This window comes from Lepidothrix coronata, unplaced genomic scaffold, assembly GCF_001604755.1.
Source record: "Lepidothrix coronata isolate B3197 unplaced genomic scaffold, Lepidothrix_coronata-1.0 Scaffold75, whole genome shotgun sequence".
NCBI lineage: Eukaryota > Metazoa > Chordata > Aves > Passeriformes > Pipridae > Lepidothrix > Lepidothrix coronata.
Window position 1 is genome coordinate 7,068,469 of NW_016690255.1, and position 21,702 is coordinate 7,090,170.

The 21,702-nt window shown below is 38.4% G+C and overlaps 1 protein-coding gene across 1 annotated transcript in view; it reads left to right on the forward strand.

The window, feature by feature from the left end:
- Positions 1 to 21,702, forward strand: part of PIEZO2 (piezo type mechanosensitive ion channel component 2) — a 298,797-nt gene that overhangs the window by 195,464 nt on the left and 81,631 nt on the right. Inside the window, exons 8-17 of the mRNA XM_017819591.1 lie at positions 1,500 to 1,662; positions 7,153 to 7,284; positions 8,334 to 8,372; positions 9,687 to 9,825; positions 10,156 to 10,295; positions 12,235 to 12,471; positions 17,488 to 17,611; positions 19,183 to 19,433; positions 20,055 to 20,203; positions 20,885 to 21,058. Coding sequence (XP_017675080.1) covers positions 1,500 to 1,662; positions 7,153 to 7,284; positions 8,334 to 8,372; positions 9,687 to 9,825; positions 10,156 to 10,295; positions 12,235 to 12,471; positions 17,488 to 17,611; positions 19,183 to 19,433; positions 20,055 to 20,203; positions 20,885 to 21,058 — 1,548 coding nt within the window. The remainder of the gene's footprint in view (positions 1 to 1,499; positions 1,663 to 7,152; positions 7,285 to 8,333; positions 8,373 to 9,686; positions 9,826 to 10,155; positions 10,296 to 12,234; positions 12,472 to 17,487; positions 17,612 to 19,182; positions 19,434 to 20,054; positions 20,204 to 20,884; positions 21,059 to 21,702) is intronic.

Sequence of the window (21,702 nt, forward strand, 5' to 3'; positions counted from 1 at the left end):
TAAAGGAAGAACTAAACCTCTTGAACTTACTCTAAATCCCCCAGCAGAAAAACTTGAGTGCTTTGTTTGTTGGCTTCTTTTTTTATGAATGTATTTGATTTGCTCTTTCAGAGGAACAATAGTTTGGTATTTATTGTTCTACCAAAAAGTAGTTCTCCATAATTGCCTTTTAGAATCAGATTTATTTTTTGTAAAAATTGAAAACTCGGACACATTGAGGAAGAAAAAGCTTTTACCAATAGACAAAGCTGTTTATAGTGAATACTGACACATGCTATTGGTAGCTTAATACCCTAACTTTGGAACTCTGCAAACTGTTTTACAGTGAAAGAACCAAACTAATTAATGTTTCTTATTAGTTTTATTTCAGTATCTAACACATCTACAAGGCATCTGACATGAGTTAATTTGAAAATGTTGAGGAGTTTTCTTTTATTCTCAAGTGTGTTTTTTCCAACATATCTTTCTCATTTAACAGAAATATTGTGCAATCCCAGTTTTTCCAGAAATAGTAAAATATTTGATATCACTGATACCAATGCTGCAAATTAATTTTTCTCCTTTTTTTTTCTGAGTTGTTTGATGATCCTTTCAGAATGTTTTCAATCTTTGTTCAGAATAGCTATGAATTCAGTGGAATCCTTTATGTTTGCTGGCATTGACATAATTAGATAGAAATTTATTAATAGTCATGGCTGGGCTTCGCGAACGAAGATTTGGGAAGGGCTCTGCGCACGTTTGTTGCAAGTGCGTTGGTGGCTGAGACGAGACAGGCATGTCCGGTTGCAAAAGGCACAACAGAAAGACTCCTTAGATGGTATATTCTGCAAGGCACGATTCTTTCTGCATTGTCTTTTCTCCTCAAGGGTGATCCTGCGTGCTTTCTCAAAAGCATCAGCAGCGTTATAGATGGTGTGTCTCCAGACCTCCCGATTGGAGGCCAGAGTAGACCAGTTATGGTGATCAATATGGCCAAGGCTGAGATGTTGTTTCAGGGAGATAGAAATTTATTAATAGTATTAGCTTTTTAAAATAAAAAAAATCAGTAGACTGTTCAGTGTGCTGAGGAGATGTACTTTACAGCTATGTCCTGGCAGGGTGAATGGAATGGTGTTGTACGTCAGTTTATTAAATCTCTCTGAAATGTCATGTTGCTGTGATTTGCCAAATGGACTTGCAGTCACATTTTCTCTCCACATTTTCTCTAGCTCTGGGTCTGCAGGGCACAGGTCCTTGAAAGTTTTCTCACTGGACAGTACATGTAGTATTAATATACTCCTATTTTTTATGTTGAAAACCAAATTTAAAAAAAATTTCTTTTGACTAAATTCGTGGAATGAAAATATTCACTGCATTTTAGATGTGACAGAAAACACATCTGTTTGAACAGAAAAGTTGGTATTATAAGGAAGCAAAAATTGCTGAAAAAATATCTTTCAACATTGTAAGATTTGGTGTTTGTTCTCTAACTTGGCTAGCTTGTTTTTCTGTATTCACAGGTTGTTCGGTGTCACTTCTCTTACTCAGACAAACTGCTCAAGCACTTGGATGATCATCAAAAATCAAGACTTACATTGGTATCACCATGCTAATCCAATCTTACTGCTGGTGATGTACTACACCCTCGCAACTCTTATTCGTCTCTGGCTACAAGAGCCCATTGTAAGGACAACTTCATTCTCTCTTCTAGCACTAATGACTAATGACTGTGAGACTGGCCAGTGCAGATACTTGCTAACAGAGGTAGAAACCTTTAGGAAAGTTAAGGAAAATAGACAGCAAGTGCAAGCTGGTACTTTGAATTTGGTCTTTTTGCAAAGTGTCTTCAAAAGTCCAGTCTAACAAGGGCGACATGAATATTTGTTTTAAAATCATCATGCACACATGTGAGGAATGCAATGGCAGAGCCTTAATGCTTACTCTGATTTGGAAAGCAGGTATTGATACGAAGCAGTGGTTGGACTCGGTTGACTCAATGATCTTGAAGGTCTTTTTCAACCTAAATGATTCTGAGCCTATGATTCTAGTTTAGGTGCTATCAAGTGGAATGCAAACACCCAGGACTTGTCTAGCAGAGCTGAAGTAGGATACATTCTGGCCCAGGATGCTGTAAGACAAGACAAAAATTTGCAATTTTGTCACAGATATAGAAAAAATTTCTTAAAACCTTTCTTCCTGTTTCTGTGTACCTGAGTGAAAATCCCATCTTACATTTAAAAGCAAGAGAACAAGAAGAAAAAAAGGGAGTTTTAATTTTTTCTGCTTCAGAGAAAAATGGGAATATAAGAACCCAAAGGTATCTTAAAAGCTTAGAAACTGAAAGTATAAAAAGAATGATCCTAGACATTATTTATTTTAATCTCCCAATCCTCTGAGGTTTGATGACAGTTTAGATTTAGCAGTGCTTGTAGACCACAATGAAGGTAATCATGGCAGTTGTGAATTAGTGCAGTTCATAGTAACAAGTAAAAACTGTTGAAGGTTTTCTTATTTTAAGGGTTTTTCTTCATATAATGGATAATGTAACATTTAACATATAAAAAAGGCAACCAAAATCTCCTCTGAATTGAGATGTCTGATATTTGGTGTTTACATAGGTCTTCAAAAGGCAAATGACGCCAGAACTGTCAGTTTGAGTTATTAAAAAATTATGTCTTAAGTTTCCAGAAATCTTAATACTGTCTTTTCTAAAGTCACAAGATTCTGGTCCAGTACCCTCTGGCACTGGGTATTTTTAGGGGGTTTTTTCCCCTATTTTTTCTGCAGCTGCAGCATCTGTAAAATTGATTTTCTTTCTTTCTTAAGTGAAAACTGAGATTTCCAGACAATAATATGATTTTAGCACTGAGGCTGTAACTAAAACTTCACATCTCAGAAACTGCATAGCAAAATCATGAGAACTATTCACAGAGAAGTAACCACATGTGAAATGCAGTTAGTGGGAGCTATGTGATCTCAGAAACTCTGGGAACTCATTTCCAGTACCTGCATTGTTTTTGTCCAGCTTTCACTGGTTTAAAGTTTGGTGTTGGGTCTAAGTTAGTTGCTGAGCTTTTTCAGTTGAGGGAAGTGGACTTTTCTGTCTCAGTATAGAGTGAATGCTGCAAGTTTCTCCAGGGACTTGAAAGGAACTATAGTGATCTTGCCTACACTTCTTCTTTTTTTAAACTACTTGTGGTGTCTGAGATAGATATTCTCATAAGACACTAAAGTCAGTCTCTGGGAACTGCCAACATGTTAAATTAGAAATGTTTTCCAAGCAACTGAGCTAGAGCAAGTAAGTTTTAAAAGACATTAATTTAAGAAATGCTGATGCCTCCCAAACCCACGCCTACATGAGAGGCAATACAAAGTCTTGGCACTCCCATGGGAACTTCAGATGCCAGGGAAATGATGCTTCCCCCCCAAAGATAAATAAAGACTTAAAAAAAAGAGAACATTGTAAAGAAAAGGATACCCATTCATTAATGCTTATTTTTGATACACAGGAGGTAGTGCAATATTTTGCACATTTCCTCCTTACAGCACTTTTTTTTTTTTATCTATATGTGTTTTGTTTTAATTTAGTGGTGCTATAGATCAAGAATTAATCTTCCCCTGGTAGACTCCGTTCTCAGTTATTTAAATTCAGAAATAATGTATTCTGGGTTTCATTGAAATGTTTTTTGACTTGTTAATTTGTGGTGCATTTGATTCATTATGGAACTAAGTATGTTAGCTGTCTTTGCCATCCATTCAACTATAGGTAGGTTAGCGGTGGGATCCTAAATACAGTGTAACTTTGGAATCACTGGGGGTTGCAAAGACAGTATGCTATGTGGTGTTTAGTGTGAAGCAGTTGTTCTCTATATACTGCTGTCACGTACAGTGAAAAGTCAATCATCTTAGAAATTTTGTTCAAAATAATCTCTTGGACAAAACCTATTTTGAACAAAATGTGTACGATAGAATATGCATAAGGAAATATTTATTTGGTCTAAAAAGATGTATCTAAGCTAAATATAATACTGGTGTGGCAGATTCTAAAAGCAGAGTAAGACTTGTAAACCTGATGGTTTTTTTCTTCTTGTGTGAGTTACATCTTGTGGTCCTCCTGTTGATAAAACTCCTCCTGAACTGCAGCAGGAGGTGTCTTTGAAACAAATCCTCTTGAGGCTGTCTGTAAACACTGCAACTGATGAACAGTTTTACAGGGACAATGCCCACTTCAAATTTTGAGTTTCAGGGAAGTTTTCTGTGTGTGTGCCACAATGTGAAAGTATGTCACGTGTGAGATTTCAGCGTATGGTCTCTCTGTGGGATTCTGAATGGATTTCAGTCATGCAAAATGACTGTGGCAGTCAGCGGAAGTTTTGCTTTTCTTATGCTTGCTTTTTTGGATCCTGATTTGTTCTGACATAGAGTCTTGTGAAATTCTACCTCTGCCAGTAAGAAGAGGCAATCTGCCTCTGGAGATTTCAGCTCATGGTTGTAACTGCCAGTACTGAATATATGAATAGAGCCCATTCATTCTGTCCTGTGAGTGGTGAGTAATAGTGAGTAATAGTACAGTTACAGCAATTGAATGTAGAGTCCTCTCATAGAATTTTTACAATTGTTTGAATTAAAGGGTATTTGAGAGTTGCTCAGGTAATGGAAGAATTGAAAAAATTAGACAAGTCAAAAGGCTCTCACAAGTTGTATGACTATTACTGTGTTTTCTGATTTTTCTTCGTCTTCTGAGAAAGAGAAAACAAGATTTCCCACCCTTCCCTGTAGTCCCTTAGGCTAAAAATATCTTACTAAAATAATTGTGTACATCTTAGGTCTTTTGGCACCCTAGTGCCAAACTAAATGCCTTTGATAAGCAGTTCTTTATGGTTCACATTTATGTTCAAGTTTCAAATGGTAGTGACAAGTATTTTATAAGCACAGAATCAGTTTATTTCATCTTACAGCTTTTTTAGGAATGCCCTTCTACAATCAAATATAAATATACAATCATATGTGAAATGTTCTACCATTTTCTCTGAGAAGTGAAACTAAATTTGTAGCCATTGTTTATCTAAGTCAAGATTTAAAAAATAGGACGTTACTGTTGGGATTGGAATGGCCAGAGCTTTGCAGACCTCTTTTCAGCATCCTGATTTATTCTTCTATTGCATCAGATGATTTTGTGTAAGCAATGAGGACAATTATCACCAAGTAGCTGCCATTCAGGACGCACAGTGCAGAAAGAGGTCTGGAGGAGCTTGAAGAGGAGCTGTAACCTAGCATGGTTTATGTTCACATACCTAGTTCTCCTGCTTGGTCACTGCGCTATAATAACATCCATGCTAAGTCTATTGGAGAAGCCTCATACCCGTGCTGAGCCATGGAATTAAGACGGATTTAAGGCCAGTACATTTGCAGTCCTCCTCAATTTAGTAATAATAGTTGCCATCACAGATTAAGAAGTAGACCACATGGATCAGAGACAATCACAGAGTCACAGAACAGTCCACTTTGAAAGGGACTTTTGGAGATAATGTGATGCAACTTCTTGTGAGAGCAGGGCCTCAGATTAGATTGTCCAGTGCCAAATCTTGGATGTCTTCAGCAAAAGCTACCAATGCCAATGATTCATTGTTCTCATGGTGAAATATTTATTTTTTTTAATATTCAGAAGGCATTTGCCTGAAGCAAATTATGTCTTCAGCCTCTTGTCTTATAACCTTGTTTCCGTGTGAGAAGAGTACCTCTGTCTTCTCTAAAACTACAATTTCAGTACCATACGTCTGAAAAAACCCTAATTCCTGCATCCTTTGGCTTCTCCAATCCTCTAATCATCTTGACAATTTTCTCTTGGATCCTCTCCAGATTTTCTGTGTCTCTCTTGAACTGGGGAATGCCAGAACTGAATTGCAGGTGTGGCCTGACACTTGCCAGGTACAGTGGAATAATCACATCCCTTGATCTGCTGGCAGTACTCTTGCTGATGCAGTCCAGCACATGTCTGCCTTTGTTGCTGCTGGAGTTCACTGCTGGCTCATGTTCAGCTTGCTATGCACCAGCACCCTCTGAGCCTATTCCAAAGAGTTGTTTCCCACACGGTCTGTCCACAGCCTTTACTCTTCCATGGGTTTATTCCAGGTGCAGGAGTTTATCTTTGTTAAACCCTTTGCATTTTTTATTGTCCCATCTGTGCATGGTGACTCTTCCTTCTGGTCCATCTACCTCCTCCCAGTTGTCTCATTCACAACTTTTGTGTGGGTGCAATTCCATCCAGATAGTTTTGAAGATACTGAATAGTACCAGACCTAGTGCTACTCCCTGAGAAACTCCACTCATGACCAGCTACCTTTTTGTCTTTGAGCCATTACTCTACTTGGAGAAAGACAGTTTAGCTAGTTCTCCACCCATCTTGTAGTCCATCTGTCAAGTCCATATCTTGCCAGCTTTTCAGCAAAGATGTTGTGGAACAACGGTCAAAGATGCAGAAATCAAGGTAGCTGACATCCACAGCTCTCCCTTCATCCACTTAACCAGTTGTTTTAGCATAAAAATAATCAGACTACTCTTGGTAATTAAATAATCCTTATTGGCTTTTTCTAGTTATCTTTTTCTATATGTGAGCAGACATAGGTATTTGCTCCAAAGCAAGACTAGATGAGCCTGGATGGATGATCAGCACTACTTTGTTACATATTGAAGTATGGTTAGTTAGGTTAGTCTTTGATGATAGATACATATGCTCAAAGGGTTTGAATCTTTTCAGTTCCTCTGTTCAGTGAAACAGAATTGGCTTTTCACATATATAGGCAGATGAAAAGAGTGAATTTTCTTTCAATACACTGTCTTGAAAATGAAACATCTGTATTTTATGGGGTTTTTTTATATTTTATGTATTTATGTATGCTTGTAATATGACTATATAGTAAGTTAAGGTAGTATATGGAGGTCTGTGTTATTCTGGTGTCGTGTAACCAGCAGTTATAGAAAAGCTCTGTCATCATTTCTGAAAATGTCATCTCAGTAAGAGTCATCTATCATAAACTGGGTGTATTAGTGACTAAAAGATGTTCCAAAGACATACTTTGGAGAGGGAGCATCAACTGCGGGGGAAATCTAAATTCCTCTGGTAAGATTGCGTTTACAGAGCTATAGCTAGTGTTGTCGTTTGTTGTCATTTAGCAGATGCCTGATGAAGAGAAATCTGTTAGCAGGGAAGATGACAAAGAAATACCCTGCAGTCCAATTCCAATGACAGCGGAGAGAAGGCGCAGTCTGTGGTATGCAAGCCACTATACAACTGATGAGAGAAAAGTAAGGCTGGAGGGGGAAGGGTCTCTGCATTACACAGTTGCTTTGAAATTAAGGGAAGCACCATTATATAAGTTGCAAGTAAGATCTTCCCGTGTGATTATATAAATCAGATACAATATCAAAGCTGTGTGGCAGACTAGGAATATACTTTGTAAAAGTGAATGAACTAAAACCAGGAGCCAGTGTAAGGAAGTAAATGAAAGCATGCTCTATGTTTTTGGCTTCCCCATTTAAGAAGTTTAGGGCTGGGCTTTTGGCATGGGGCCACTTTCTCTCTGCAAAACAGCTAGCTATCTCTCTGTCAGAGAGATAAACCTGATGTAAAGATCTGATCTGCTTTGTAACTACTAATTAGCACTGTCATTGGTGAGTGGGGACTGCCAGCTGCATACTGGTGTCCTTGTTGGAGATATAAAGCAAAGCAGTTAAGGCAGTTGTGTAAAATCTCCTGGAAAGGTTCAGCTTTCTACCATCTGTCTGCACCAGCTGCAGTGCAAAATTTCATTTGTTGAGCTACTGTCAAATTTGGGATATATGAACATTCTGTTGAGCCACATATACTCAAGACCCAAGAACTCTGCCATAATAATAGTAATGGTAAATGAGCTAACAATTGGATGAAGTATCACATTTTATATTTGTATCTACATTTTATTGGAACTATTTTTATAACTGTTGTAATTCTAATGATTGTTTAAAAACTAAGTTTTTAAGCATTGGATCATTAGAAAGACATTAGAAAGCAGTTAATCAGTATAATGTCATACTGATTAATTCTTTGATCTAGTATCCAAAATTTCAATGCAACATTCTCAGTTTTGGTTTAAAATTCACAGGAACATACAGTAAAATTGTGTTAATGCTGTGGCACAATCAATACCATTGTATGGTAGTGTACAATTCTGCTGGCTTTTTAAGAATTCTTTCTGAATTTCTTGGTGCAAATCTGCAGAAGTCAGCATATATGCATGCATGTATTCAAAAAGTTAGACTTATTAATGCTTGAGCTGTGCTTCTTTAATAATTTGTCCTTGCATTGCTTTTTGCAGCTTCTGTCAATGACCCAAGATGAATACAAGCCATCGGATGTTAGTATACTACTAGTCTTTGTAATTTTGCAATTCTTCTTGATGTGTGTAAATACAGATTACACTGATACATACACAAAAAACCTTAGGTGACATTTATAAAACTTCTATACTTTTTGTTAGTGTGCCATTTACCCTATATCCTTGATTATTCTAAATATAATTGTCCTTTGCTCTCTTAATAATTTCACTGAGAAACCACTGATTGATCACTTGAAATTAAACTGCTTGTAGTAGTAGCAACTGGCAAACGATCTTTGCTATTTCATTGGGTTTAAATAAGATATGAAAATATGCTTTCTAATGCAAGCTATTTTTAAACTTGATTTAGTTTCTTTGCTGTATTTCTTTATTTCATTCATGTTGGAATGCTGAGGCCTTTAAAGCATGACTGACAACACATACGAGTTCAGATTACAGAAAATCCAAGTCTTTGAACAGAGATGAAATGATCCATATATCTTGACTGCTATAGACTCTAGCAAACTCTGAAAGCAGAAATGTCCTCTCTGTTCAGCATACACAGAAGAATGGAGATGCAGATGAATTTTGGGAGCATCCATAACCAAATCTAAACATGCTTCCCAGTCTGTGGTTGGTGTAGGTTGTGTATATAACTAACATAAGCCCAATACTACTCTGAAACAGTCCACACATGCCTGTGCATAGTTTTTAAAGGCAAAATACACTCCTATTTCACAGCCTGAGCAGAAGTCAAGTCTTTGACGTGTATTACCATCCCTAACACATTGCACATGAATTTCTGCCAATATCAGAGATATTAATGACTGTGGTTGCTGGAGCCCTTATTCAAATAAGCACAAGGGCTGAAATTGAAGTAAAAAAATAAAACAATGAAAGACTGTTGAATTAGTACTACCAAGTGACGTAAATGTGGCATCAATAACAACAATTACCACAAGTGGTTTATTAACAGCAACAAATATAGATCTCTCCAGGAATTATTCAAATTTGAAAGTAATTTATAACCATTATTTTCATGACTACTGGAAATAATTGGATGTGAACTAAAGTCTTAAAATCTCAATGTATTTGTTTGCCTAAGAAGGAGAATGAATTTTTGGTTAATTCTATTGGTATGACATAAAAAGCTAACCACAATTAATTTTGGAAGCTGTTATGCGCTTTTGCATGCCATATGACTATAACATACCAATTGCTTTGGGAGTAACTGCAGTAACTTGCTAACCTCTTTTAACATTGGCACTCCAACAGTAGCAAAGCACGGAAGTAGGAGTCACATTCTTCTAAGAGCCACCTTAAATGCAGTGCCTCTCTTCGATGTTCTGGCAGGTGCTGCTGGTAACAGTGAACGGGAACCCTACTGACTATCACACCATCCACCCTGCACTGCCATTAGAAAATGGTCCAGCCAAAGCAGACATGTACTCAACACCACAGTACAAATGGGAGCCTTCAGATGACATGTCAGGTAGTGAATTGCCTAGGAATTGTCCTTAGTTCCATATTGCTTTCTTATTCTGTATCTCCACTCACCGCCTTTAGCATTTATTTTCATTTTGGTAAGCTCTTTGACCTCCTAAAGTTTAATAATTGCTGTCACTTACAATGATGGTTGACCATACGGCAATTTTGTAAACTGGACTTTAGGCATATACTATGCAAAATACTTTGCCTACCAACACCAAGTGATTCGAAGTAGCCATCAGAGTGATTACAAGCAAAATAATTCCAGGAGAGGATGCATATACTAACTTTAGACCAGCATGGATTGCAAATAACAATTTCTTTTTCTACTTAGAAAAGGAAGAAGAGGTGGAGGAGGAAGAAGAACAGGAAGTTACGCAGGAGGAAAAAGAAAATGTTAAATTACACGCCCTGGTCTCTGTGTTCCAATTTATCATGAAACAAAGTTACATTTGTGCTCTGATAGCTATGATGGTAAGTACTGGCAACAAAAAGAATAATGCTATTCCTTTTACAAATGTGTCTTCTCAGTGCCTTTCTGACAGTAGTCTCGTTGGTTTTCAGTAAATCATTGCAGCCGGGCTAGAAAATATCACTGTGGTGTCTGCATCATTTTGGGCCCATTTTAAGTTATTAATGCATAATTCCCAGGCCTGTTATAGACCTATAAATAGGGCAACACGTGGCATTCTGGTTAAAATATCACATATCCAGGACTGGGAGGCCCAGTCTTTGTTGTCTGTCTGAATGTCAGAAAACCACGGGTGCTCAGTTTTCTGTTGATTCTCAACCTTCTGCACAATCAGGTTTGTCATGTGTTTGCACTACTGAGAAATTTTCCTACAAAATTGGAGTATTTCATGCTGTTATAGAAAATTTTAAAAATATAGTTCCTATTTCAGGTTGATGTATGCATCCAATTACTCTCTGAGAAGAAAAGATCTGTAAAGCCTGATTTCTTGTACTGACACAAAAAGTTCTCAAGAAAAATACAACTTTGTGCCAAGCCAGATTTTCTTCTTTTTTTGCTTATGGCCGTTCTTTCTTTTTCATGTTGCTGCTTGCTTTTAGACCTCCTTGATGCAAATACTTTAAGCTTCATTATACCAAGTTTTCTGCATAATGGTTAGATCTCTCTCTATATTCCCAATGCAAGCTTTGCTTTTACTGTTTTGGAAAAGTTTCAACTATGATGAAATTAACCATAAAGCTTCTTGGCCCAATTTTGCATTAAAAATGGTAAAACAAATCAGCTTGACAGCCTCTTGTTTGTATAAAGTTTCAAACTTTATTTGCTGTCTTTTAGCAAAAAAGTTTCTCCTTTAAATAAAGCAGGCTCCCTGTGCAAAATATGGATCTGGATTGATGCAATCTGAAACATTAGCAAGTAGTTCTCATACTGACAGAGTGACTTCTTTCCTGGTATTTTAAACTCATATACTTAGATTATAGAATGGTTTGTATTGAAAGGTATCTTAAAAATCACCTAGTTCTAACCCACTGCCTTGGGCAATGACACCTTCTACTAGACCAGGTCTGCATTTTCTTTTTAATTAATATGAAAGGAGAAGATATATTTGAAGAGCTTTCTTTTAGTTTAATATTGAGACACTGCTAGCTGTTTTCTTCATTATATATTCCTCTATGACCCAAATTAAATTATGAATTTGTTTATAGAGTGCTCTGATGCAAATCCATGTATACTATAGCTGAAGACAGCTCATTGTAAGCTATTTTCTTATATGAGGACAGAGAAGTAGCATATTGATGTTTTTCACATACCCTTAAAAGACATCATTTCCTAGGGACCTGAGCTAGAAATATTCTTAATGTTTAATAATTTTTTTATTTAAATTGAAAAGGAATATAAAATTCTTTATTGACAGTTATTCCACAGTTATACCAGCATGTATACATCTGAATTTAGTCATAAATCAATAACACAATGTAGATTAAAAACACTTGAAACCCAAATCCTTTCCTCAAGTTTTCAGTAACTGAATTCTGGAAGCTATAGAACACATTTTTAGTTGTACATATTTCAGGTAACCTACCATGGTTACTGTAGACTAAATGTTCTTCAGGTTAGGTGGGTGCACACCATAGCTTTCCATTTTAAACTGATTCCATAAAAGCTAGAACAGCATGGAGTTACTGCAGTTTTGTGAATTTGTCAAAGGCCTTGAGTGTAGTACCTATTGGTTATGTTTTGCTATTCCTGCTCTGAATTCTTTGGTGCTGTTTCACAAGAATATAGTTTGTGCCCAAACATTAATGCGGGTGAGAGTCTGATAACAATGAAAATCTGTGCTGAGTAGAGAAGTGTAAATTAAGTGTAATTGCCAGTGTGCATCTGTGCTGTTCCTGAGTGCATCCGTGGACATTTTTTTCCTCTCTTTCCTCCTTCCACAAGGCATGGAGTATCACGTATCACAGCTGGTTGACTTTTGTGTTACTCATCTGGTCTTGCACACTGTGGATGATACGGGACCGAAGGAAATACGCCATGATCAGTTCACCATTCATGGTTTTTTATGGAAATTTATTGCTAATATTACAGTATATATGGAGTATTGAGCTCAAGAATGATGAGCTTCCTCAAGTATCCGGTTTTTTAAAAAGAAAGGAACCTGGGGAGCTGGCATCAAAGGTAGGTGTTACAAACAGCTGCGATTTATTTATGAAATCACAGAATACATTGTGATAAAAAATGTGGATCTCTTGGCATTTCTTTAAGAGTGAATCCACAGTTTTCAGTGTAACCACTTCCCATAGCAGTTCTAAAATAAAGAGTAAGTCATTAAAAAAATAGTGTTCAGAAAACTGCTTCTTGCTTCTTAACCTAATACGAGAGAAAATGTTTCAGACATCTTTTAGATTTTCATGATAATTCTGCGCAGATTACTTAGTGGATGGAAATCCCTCACTTGTTTGGTTTTATAAACTGAATTCAAAGCTGATTTGATTTTCTAGATTAATACCCTTGGGATGTCAGACCTGTCTCTGACTACGATGGCAACTGGAACTGTGGTGTCATTACGATTACCAATACTGCTCACTCCTTAATGTTTTCTCACAAGCAGCAGCACGTAGCTGTGACTGAGCTTTAATTCTTTATCCTTACACCCAAATCAGCATGAATTGAAATCCGTTTCAGGTCAGAACCAAGAGAGTTTGCTGGCCTCAGGGCATGGTAGATTTTTTCTTTGATGTTTTGAAAGCACTACAAAATGCATTTTGTTTGGCAAGTTTGCTTCTGGGGAAGGGACTGAGCACAGATAGGGGGTTGTTTCCTAGAGCACCCTAAAGGGACATCTCAGTGAGTGCATCTAGTTGGCACAGCTCCCCTTGCACTAAGCAAATCAATTCCCTTGTGACTCCTAACTACAATTTATGGTGATTTTGCAAATAATCTTCCTTCTTGGCAGTACCATTTGAATAACCATTTCTGGCTCTTTAATGCATTTGAAAGTTAGTGAGTGCTATATTATTTCTCTTGTAAAGATGGGGATAGTTTAGTAAGAGGGCTAAAGAGAAGTTCTACAGTTTTTCTCAATGACTTTGTAAATCTCTATGGAGTTTTAACTGTCTTAATATGTCAGCTCCTTTGACATTGTTTCTTATTAGCTATATCATCAAATATCTTGTCTGAAAACAGATGGTGTCAAGAAGGAAAACTATTGTGTGTGTATGATGATTTGGCCACTTCCTTAAAGCTAATAGATATCTAGTGGGGTTTTTTTTTAGGCTGAATATAATGCACTCCATAACTTTCACGGAATCACAGAATACCTGAGGCCAAAAGAGACTTCTGGAGGTCATCTGGTCCAACTCCCCTACTTAAGCAGTGCCATCTAGACCTGATTGCCCAGGACCACGCTCAGATGGCTTTTGAATATCCCCAAGAACGGAGACTCCACAAAATCCCTGGGCAACTTGTGACAGTGCTCAGTCTCCCTCACAGGAAAAAAAGGGTTTGCTCCTGTTCAGAGGGAACATGTTTCAGTTTGTGCCCATTGCCTCTGGTCCCATCACTGGGAACCACTGAAAAGTCTGGCTCCAACCTCTTTCCACCTCCATTCAGACATTTATAGAAATTGGATGAGATTCCCCTTGAGCTTTGTCTTCTTCAGGGTGATCAGTACCACCTGTTTCAGCCTTTCCTCATAGGAGACATGCTCCTGTCCCTTCATCTTCATGGTATATTCAGCTGGATTCTCTCCAGTACAGCCTTGCCTCTGTTTTACTGGGAAGCCAGAAAAGGACACAGAACTCGAATTGTGGCCTCACCAGTGCTGAGTAGAGAAGGATCACCTTCCTTGACCTGCTGGCAACACTCCTCATGGATTCCAGGATACCATTACCCTTCTTTGCCGTAAGGGCACATTGCTGGCTCATGTTCAACTTGTTATCCACCAGGATCCCCAGCCTTTTTCTGCCAAACTACTCCACAGCAGGTTGAACACCAACATGTAATGATCCATGTGCTAGTTCTTCCTCCCCAGGTGCAGGACTTTGGACTTCCCCTTGTTGAATGCCATGATGTTCCTGTTGGCCCCTTTCTGCAGCCTGTTGAGGTCCCTCTGGATGGCAGCACAACCTTCTGGTGTATCAGCCACTCCTCCTAGTTTTTTGTTGTCGGCAAACTTTATAAGAGTACTCTCTGCCCCATTATCTGGTTCATAAGCAAAGAGGTTGAACAAGACTGGATTGACCTCTGGGGTACATTGCTAATCACTGACCTCCAACTAGACTTCATGCCACTAATCACCACCCTCTGAGCTGAACTGTTCAATCAGTTTTCAGTCCACCTCACTGTCTGCTCATCCAGCCCATACTTCATCAGCTTCTCTATGAGGATCTTATGAGAGAGAGTTTCAAAAGCTTGTCTGAAGTCTAAGTAGACAGTATCCACTGTTCTCCTCTCATTTATCAAGTCATTTTATTATAGAAGTTTATGAGGTTAGTCAAGCATGACTTCCCCATGGTGGATCCACTCTGACTATTCCTGATGATTTTCTAGTCCTTCATGTGCCTGAAAATGTTTTCCAGGATTAGCTGCTCCATCACCTTAGAAACACAGAATGGTTTGGGTCAGCAGGGACCTTTAAAGATCATTTAATCGAACATCCTGCCATAGGCAGGGCCATTTTTCACTAGATCAGGTTGCTCAAAACCACATCCTACCTGACCTCAGAGACTTCCAATGATGGAGCGTCCACAACTTCTCTAGGAAGCCTTTTCTATCTCACTGCTGTCACCTTCCCAGGGATTGAGGTGAGGTTGTCCAGGCTGTATCCTCCATCTTCCCCTTCCTGAAGATGAGAGTGACACTTGCTTTCCTTCAACACTTCCGCCAGTCACCACATTTGCTCAAAGATTATTGAGAGTAGCCTCTACAGTGATACCAGTCAGCTCCCTCAGCACTCGTGGATACATCCCTTCGGGACCCACGGACTTATGTATGCTCACTTTATTTAAATATTCCCTGATTTGATCCTCTTTCACCAAGCATTCATCTTCCTTTCTTCAGACTTCTCCATGGTCTCCAGGAGATTCCTTAAGGCCAGTCTTGCTAGCAAAGACTTGAGGCAAAGAAAGCATTTGGTACCTCTGCTTTTTCCACGCCCTGTGTCACCAGAACCCTTGCCCCATTCAGCAATGGGCCTAGATTTTCCCTAACCTTCCTTTTTCTGCTGGAGTATTTACAGAAGCTCCTCTTGTAGCTCTTGACATCCTTTGCCAGACTCAATTTCCGGCCTTGGCTTTTCTAACCATGTCTTTGCATGCTCGGCCTGTCTCTCTGCATTCCTCCTGGGTTACCTAGTTCATCATCCATCCCCAGACAGAGTTTAAGCATTCCAGCTATGTTGTCATGCAAATCCCAACTCCGCCTCTGCATCTTTCTGGCCTGTGCTTCCTAAAGAGCCTGTAACTTTCTATTGCAGCTATTCAAGCCATCACACCCTGTTTCTGTCATCCCAACAAGATCACAGCCCTGCACGGAGGTCTCTAATTCCCTGTGTTTGTTTCCCATGCTGCATGCATTAGTGTACAGGCACTTCAGAGAGGCACCTGGCATGCTGTTTTCCGGGAAAGGAGCTGGAAGGTTTGACCATAACAGTGTCTCGAAGTAATAGCCTTGCTTATATACAAATACTTGAGGTGACCCTGCATAAGCCCTGTTTTGTTGATTATATATTTCCTTTTGTTCACATCACCCTAGGCCCTCTTTGCTAGCCTCATCCGGTCACTCCCTCTCAAGGGATCTAGTAACTCTGTACCCCCCTGTAATTCCTAGTTTAAAGTCCTTTGAATAAGGATTGAATTTAAATGAAAATTGGATACTCTGTTCTGTAGAGTGAAGAATAGAAAGAAGTGTACTATAATTCTTTCTGCAAACTGTGTGCTTTTTTTCCTGGTCTGAAAATGAGAAAAAATGTGTTTGTAAAAGGTTACTAAAAGCATTTCTTTGGTCTGCAACCCTTCAAGACTTTTCATAGAACCAGCTTGGCTTGGAAATGCCAAGTAGAACAGGGAGTAAATGTGACTTGAAGACAGAGCTTGTTCTTCACTGAAGAACTAATCTATCTTTTACAATATCAAAGGTTTGTGTTGCAAAAGCCAGAGCTCCAGGAGGTATCTGGAGAAGCTGTGACAAGTCACACAGGCTGATAATCTGCTACTGTGGCTCAGCATTAGCTGCAGTGTCAATAAAAATAGCTGTTACTGTCCTAGGAGCTCTCCTTTCCCCCACTGAGAACTTGCATGTTAGAAGAAAAACATTAGCCTTGTCATTCTATTGTGTGCAAAGTACTCGGCTCTTACCTGCTTCCTATTTGATATTTATTCTTCTAGCTAAGTAGTGATATAAGTCTCCTTCTGCAGCAGGGAAATTAATGGAAACTTTGTAGAAAGCAAACGTAAAATCAAGTGTGTGATAGGCATCATGCTGTTCTTTGAATATTTTCATCTCTTGGTATTGCAAGCTGTTGAATTCAGCTTTTTGCAAAACACATAAATGCACTCTTCATTAAAGAGATTTTTATATTTCTAAGTTATCCTGCTGTTACTGAATTATCAACTCCTGAAGCTCTTAAAAGAATTAAGAGCTATTTTAAATCTTGTAACTGCTGCAAATGCAAAATGTATTAAGTTGGCTGGCTCTTCTGTAACTGAAAGACATAAAAAAGTTTGATTTTTAAATTAATTGTGCTTAAGCACATGAAGTACCAAACCTCCTAAATCAAAATATTTATGATATACAAAATCATAGTAATGACAATACACTCTTGCATGTGTTTCTTCCCCAAAAAAAAGGTAAAAATGAACAAGAAACAACAAATGGGAATTATACCAGTCAGTGCATAATGAGAAGATCCTTAAACTTATAAGACGGTCATTAAAAGCTGGATAGAATGAGGTAGAATAGAAACATATAGGTAAATGGAAAAGTGCAAAAGAAACAAAGTTGTTTGTAATGCAGGATGTTTCCTGAATTGCTTAACTTGCACAAAGATGCACTTTGACACCAGTGCCATCATTGCCATTTTCTGGTAGAGAGAGGAAACAAAGGCATGCAAAATTTGTGAAAACCTATGCTGGTGTTAGTAGGACATAGGATGTACAATTAGTCTGTTGGTTTTGTTTTGATTTTTGTTTGCAGATTCTTTTCACAATTACTTTCTGGCTACTGCTTAGGCAACACCTCACTGAACAGAAAGCAATTCGGCTAAAAGAAGCTACTTTATCTGAGGTCAAAGTTGGAAGTGAAGAAAATGAAGAAAAAGGTAAAGCCAGCTCTAATTAAGTCCTTCAGTTGTGATGGAAGTTCCAGTTACTGCATTTCTCTGATACTGAAATCAATTAGCAAGATACCTGTTATTAGCTAAGAAAGATAGTACAAAATCTATGTGCAGCTATCTCTCTATGTGCAGCTGTTTAAAAATAAAACACTTCTGAATTTTAGAAATTCAGATAAAATGAGAATTTTCTTTACTTTTAGGTAATTAAAATGACTCATCTGAGAAAGATCATGGAACTTTCAAACGATCAGTTTACTGATGTGTCCCAAACTCGAACCACGAGATTAATTGCCCTAAGAGTTTAACCACAGGAGAAGAGTTTACATAGAAAAAGTCAGTTGTTAAATTCCTTGGAAGTTGTGTTGGTACATAAACACTTATACAGATATAGAAGTTAAACTACAAATTTCAATGGGAAAAGTAAACATACATTTTTTTCAGTGCAAGCAGTGGTGCAAGCATACCTGAGAGCAAAGTTTACTTCTATAGGTTCAGCTCAGTGGCCTGTTCTTTTTTTTTTTTCCTCCTGGACACATATTCACCCAATCCTTCCTTGCCCTCTTCTGTATCTCTGGAAGCTGATCTGAACAAGTTCAATGCACTGAAATGGTAGAAAGTGAGCACTGGAAGTAGTGATGTAGTTTCCTCTTTAATTACAATACTTGTCTCAGTAAAACATCTGATCAAAGCCGGACACTGCAAGGATTTGCAAGGCAAGATGCTGAGAAGAGGGATGGTGAGTGGGACAAAAGGAGTGGGCAAGCCTTCTGATGGTGAAGTTTCAATATTGTTCTCAATAGAGAAAAAAGCATTACAGCTACGTGCTATGGTTTTGGCAAGCCCTGTTTTCTAGATACTTGCTAATGTACTTGCTGCTGGGGGGACAATTACCCTACCCTTCACAAACCTCACAATAAATGGGGAATCTTGACCTCTTCATAGGGCAAAAGCATCTTTTGTTTTCTGCAATGATCCAAGTACAGAAGAAGGAGCTGGATAAGTGGTAATTTCTTTGAAAAATAGCAGTGTTAGTGCAGCATTTGTATGTTTTTAAGCTTGCTTGGGTTTACATTAATGTTTTCTCTTGCTTGTGGCTTTTGGAGGTAAAGACCATATTCTCTAAAGGATAAAACTCGAGAGTGTAAACTCAAGATGAGTGGTTTCTGGTGGTGCTGGTGGTTTCTTTGTTTTCCAGTTTAAAAGGCTGGTTACTTGAGAGTATAACCATTGCCATGGAAAGTGTTTTGGCTATTATCCATTGTATAACCCTTAGGCTCTAATTTTCTGCTACAGCTGCTGGCGTTTTCAGACGAAGTGAAGACAGGTATCTGGTAAGGACGTACAGCTACGTGCCATGTGGCTCCAGGAGCTGGTTGAAGCTCATATGAAGTTAAAACCCTTTTCCTTGCTCCGAAGGCATGTTTGATTCAGAATTACAGTCTCTTGTGAATAATTAAGTTTCTGTCTTTTGTGCAGAGATTTTACTTTCCACCCATTTAAATTCTTACTAAAAGTCCCAGAACAGACAGAGGCCAAATATGACTCTGTATTTGCAGAAGAGGAGTTGCAAGAGGGAGAAGTGTCGGAAGAACAGGAGGAGGAGAAGGAAGAAGAAGAGGAGGAAGAAGAGGAGGATGATGAACAGGATATTATGAAAGTCTTGGGGAAGCTGGTGATGGCTATGTTAATCAAGTACTGGATTTACGTCTGTGGGGGCATGTTCTTCTTTGTCAGCTTTGAGGGTACAATTGTCATGTACAAAATCATCTATATGGTACTGTTCCTCTTCTGTGTGGCCCTCTATCAGGTAAGTGAGAACTGTGTTAACTAAATTTTATCCTTGAATACAATTGTTCGTACATTTAAGTTGGTAATAAAGTAGGTCCAAATAGAATTCATAAACAGTGTGTTTGTTCTTTAGTTAGATACAACAGAACAAAATTATTTGAAGAGGTTAAGACTAATTCTTTTAGTTTTTGACCATAGTGACAGGTAAAGTGCACATAAAATAGATACAATGCACACCTCTGCTCTGGCATGCCACTTCACCATGAGCTTTGGAACCTTTGTGGAAAATTCTGGGGCTGTGCAGATCCTACATAGCCATCAGTTTTTGTGACAGTAGGTTCATACAGTTTCCACAGCCCAATGAGTGTGGAGTCCCTCTCCTCCTGGACCTTCATCACCTAATTTTGATGAAACTGTGTGACTTAAGCTACCCTTGACCTTTATGTCTGTGGCTCGTGCCCCAACAGACATTTTTACACAAAAGTCTTTCCTTGAGTGCCACTGGGTAAGCATTGTTTGCTTCAGGCCATCTAAGAAAAATAGTGTTCTTCATCTTTGTTTGACAATACAACATTGTCAACATTTCTGTCAGTGTCTTTGCCTTCAGCTTGTATCAGCATCTCTAGTGTGTGATTTTCAGGTGCACTATGAATGGTGGAGAAAGATTTTAAAGTACTTTTGGATGTCAGTGGTTGTTTACACGATGTTGGTACTTATCTTCATCTACACATACCAGTTTGAGTCATTCCCTGGGTTGTGGAAGAACATGACAGGCCTGGATGAAGAAAAGTAAGTGGGTTTGAATAATTTTTTTCTTTGGATCTCTGAGTTCACTGTGATGGAAAGGTCTGACAGTAGTCTTCCTTCCAATGGGGGAAAAACATCATGAGACCATTCTCAGGCATAGGTGACTTCAAGCACTCTGATTGAAGCCGTAGATTTATTGATGCAACAGTAGAGATGAGCAAGATCAAAAGAGGAGCTCAAAGAGTCTTATCTTCTCCCATCAGCTGCTAAGACCTTGGGATTGCTTCTGTTCCCAATACAGTGCCAATGCCTCTTTTTACAGCTTTGACCATAGGAGCAAGATCCAGGCAAAGATTAAGGGTGCATTTGCAGGATGTTTGGAACTGATGAAGGTGGGCCTCCTCTTCTGCTAATAAGGAGGGATGAATTTCTTCATCCTTATGATATGTTGGGCATTTCTCAAGAGGAGCTTGCATGAGAAAGTATATGCAATATGAGTGCAGGACTTTCAGTCAGAGAAAACTCACCTGGTTCAAGAGATCTGTGACAGGGTTGGTTCCATTGTAAAACTTGCTAGTTTAGAAGAATTTTACAAACCAAAACCATGTAACAAGTACCAGCCCCTTATTTTCTACTGCAAATGATTTGTAGTAATGTCTCATGACAAGAAGAATTTTTTGGTGTGAAAAGGTGTCTTAGTGGCTTACTTTTTTTTTTTTCCAGGCTAGAGGACCTTGGCTTAAAACAGTTTTCTGTGGGTGATCTATTCACACGCATCTTTATCCCCACCTCCTTCCTACTGGTGTGTATCTTACACCTTCACTATTTCCACGATCAGTTTCTCCAGCTCACTGATTTAAAAGCTGTAACCAGCAAACAGGACAACACTATTTACAGGTAAAGAAGCAAAGTAAATGAACCTATTGATAATCTGTATGAAAATGCTGTTTATGACTGTCTTGTAATGCTCACTTTTCAGTAGATGTTATTTGCCTTTGCTATGACTACCTGGCTTAAAAAGAAGGCACTCAGTATCCAGGATTCTGCTACAAACAAAGAATCTGTCTTCCCCAGTTTTCCCCTACACACTGAATTTTTCATTTTGGGGTACATTTTCAAAGGTACTAATGATATTTATCTCATTAGCTTTGACCTTTAATGGGAGTTAGATGCTTAATTATTCTGTGTGCCTTTTTGTAAGTCCTGTCAGTGATAAGAAATATAGGTTTTAATTTGGGTCACTTCAATTTTTCAATGTCCATTTTGAGGGCCAAATGAAGACTGGGAGATCCTTGGCAAATAACATACTTGCATTGAACAGTGAGACCTTTTTGTAAAATTGAACTTCAGAAATGGAAAAATTCCAAACTTGTGGTTACTCTTCACAGTACTAACCCTTGGCTATGCTAGCTCTTTGAGACACTCAGTGGTTTCACCCAAAAGTTCATTAGTATTTTTGTCATGAATCTGGGACCTCCCTTTTCCAGTCTTCTATTCTTCCTTAATTTCCTTCATAAAACTGTATCTGGCCTAGGATCCTG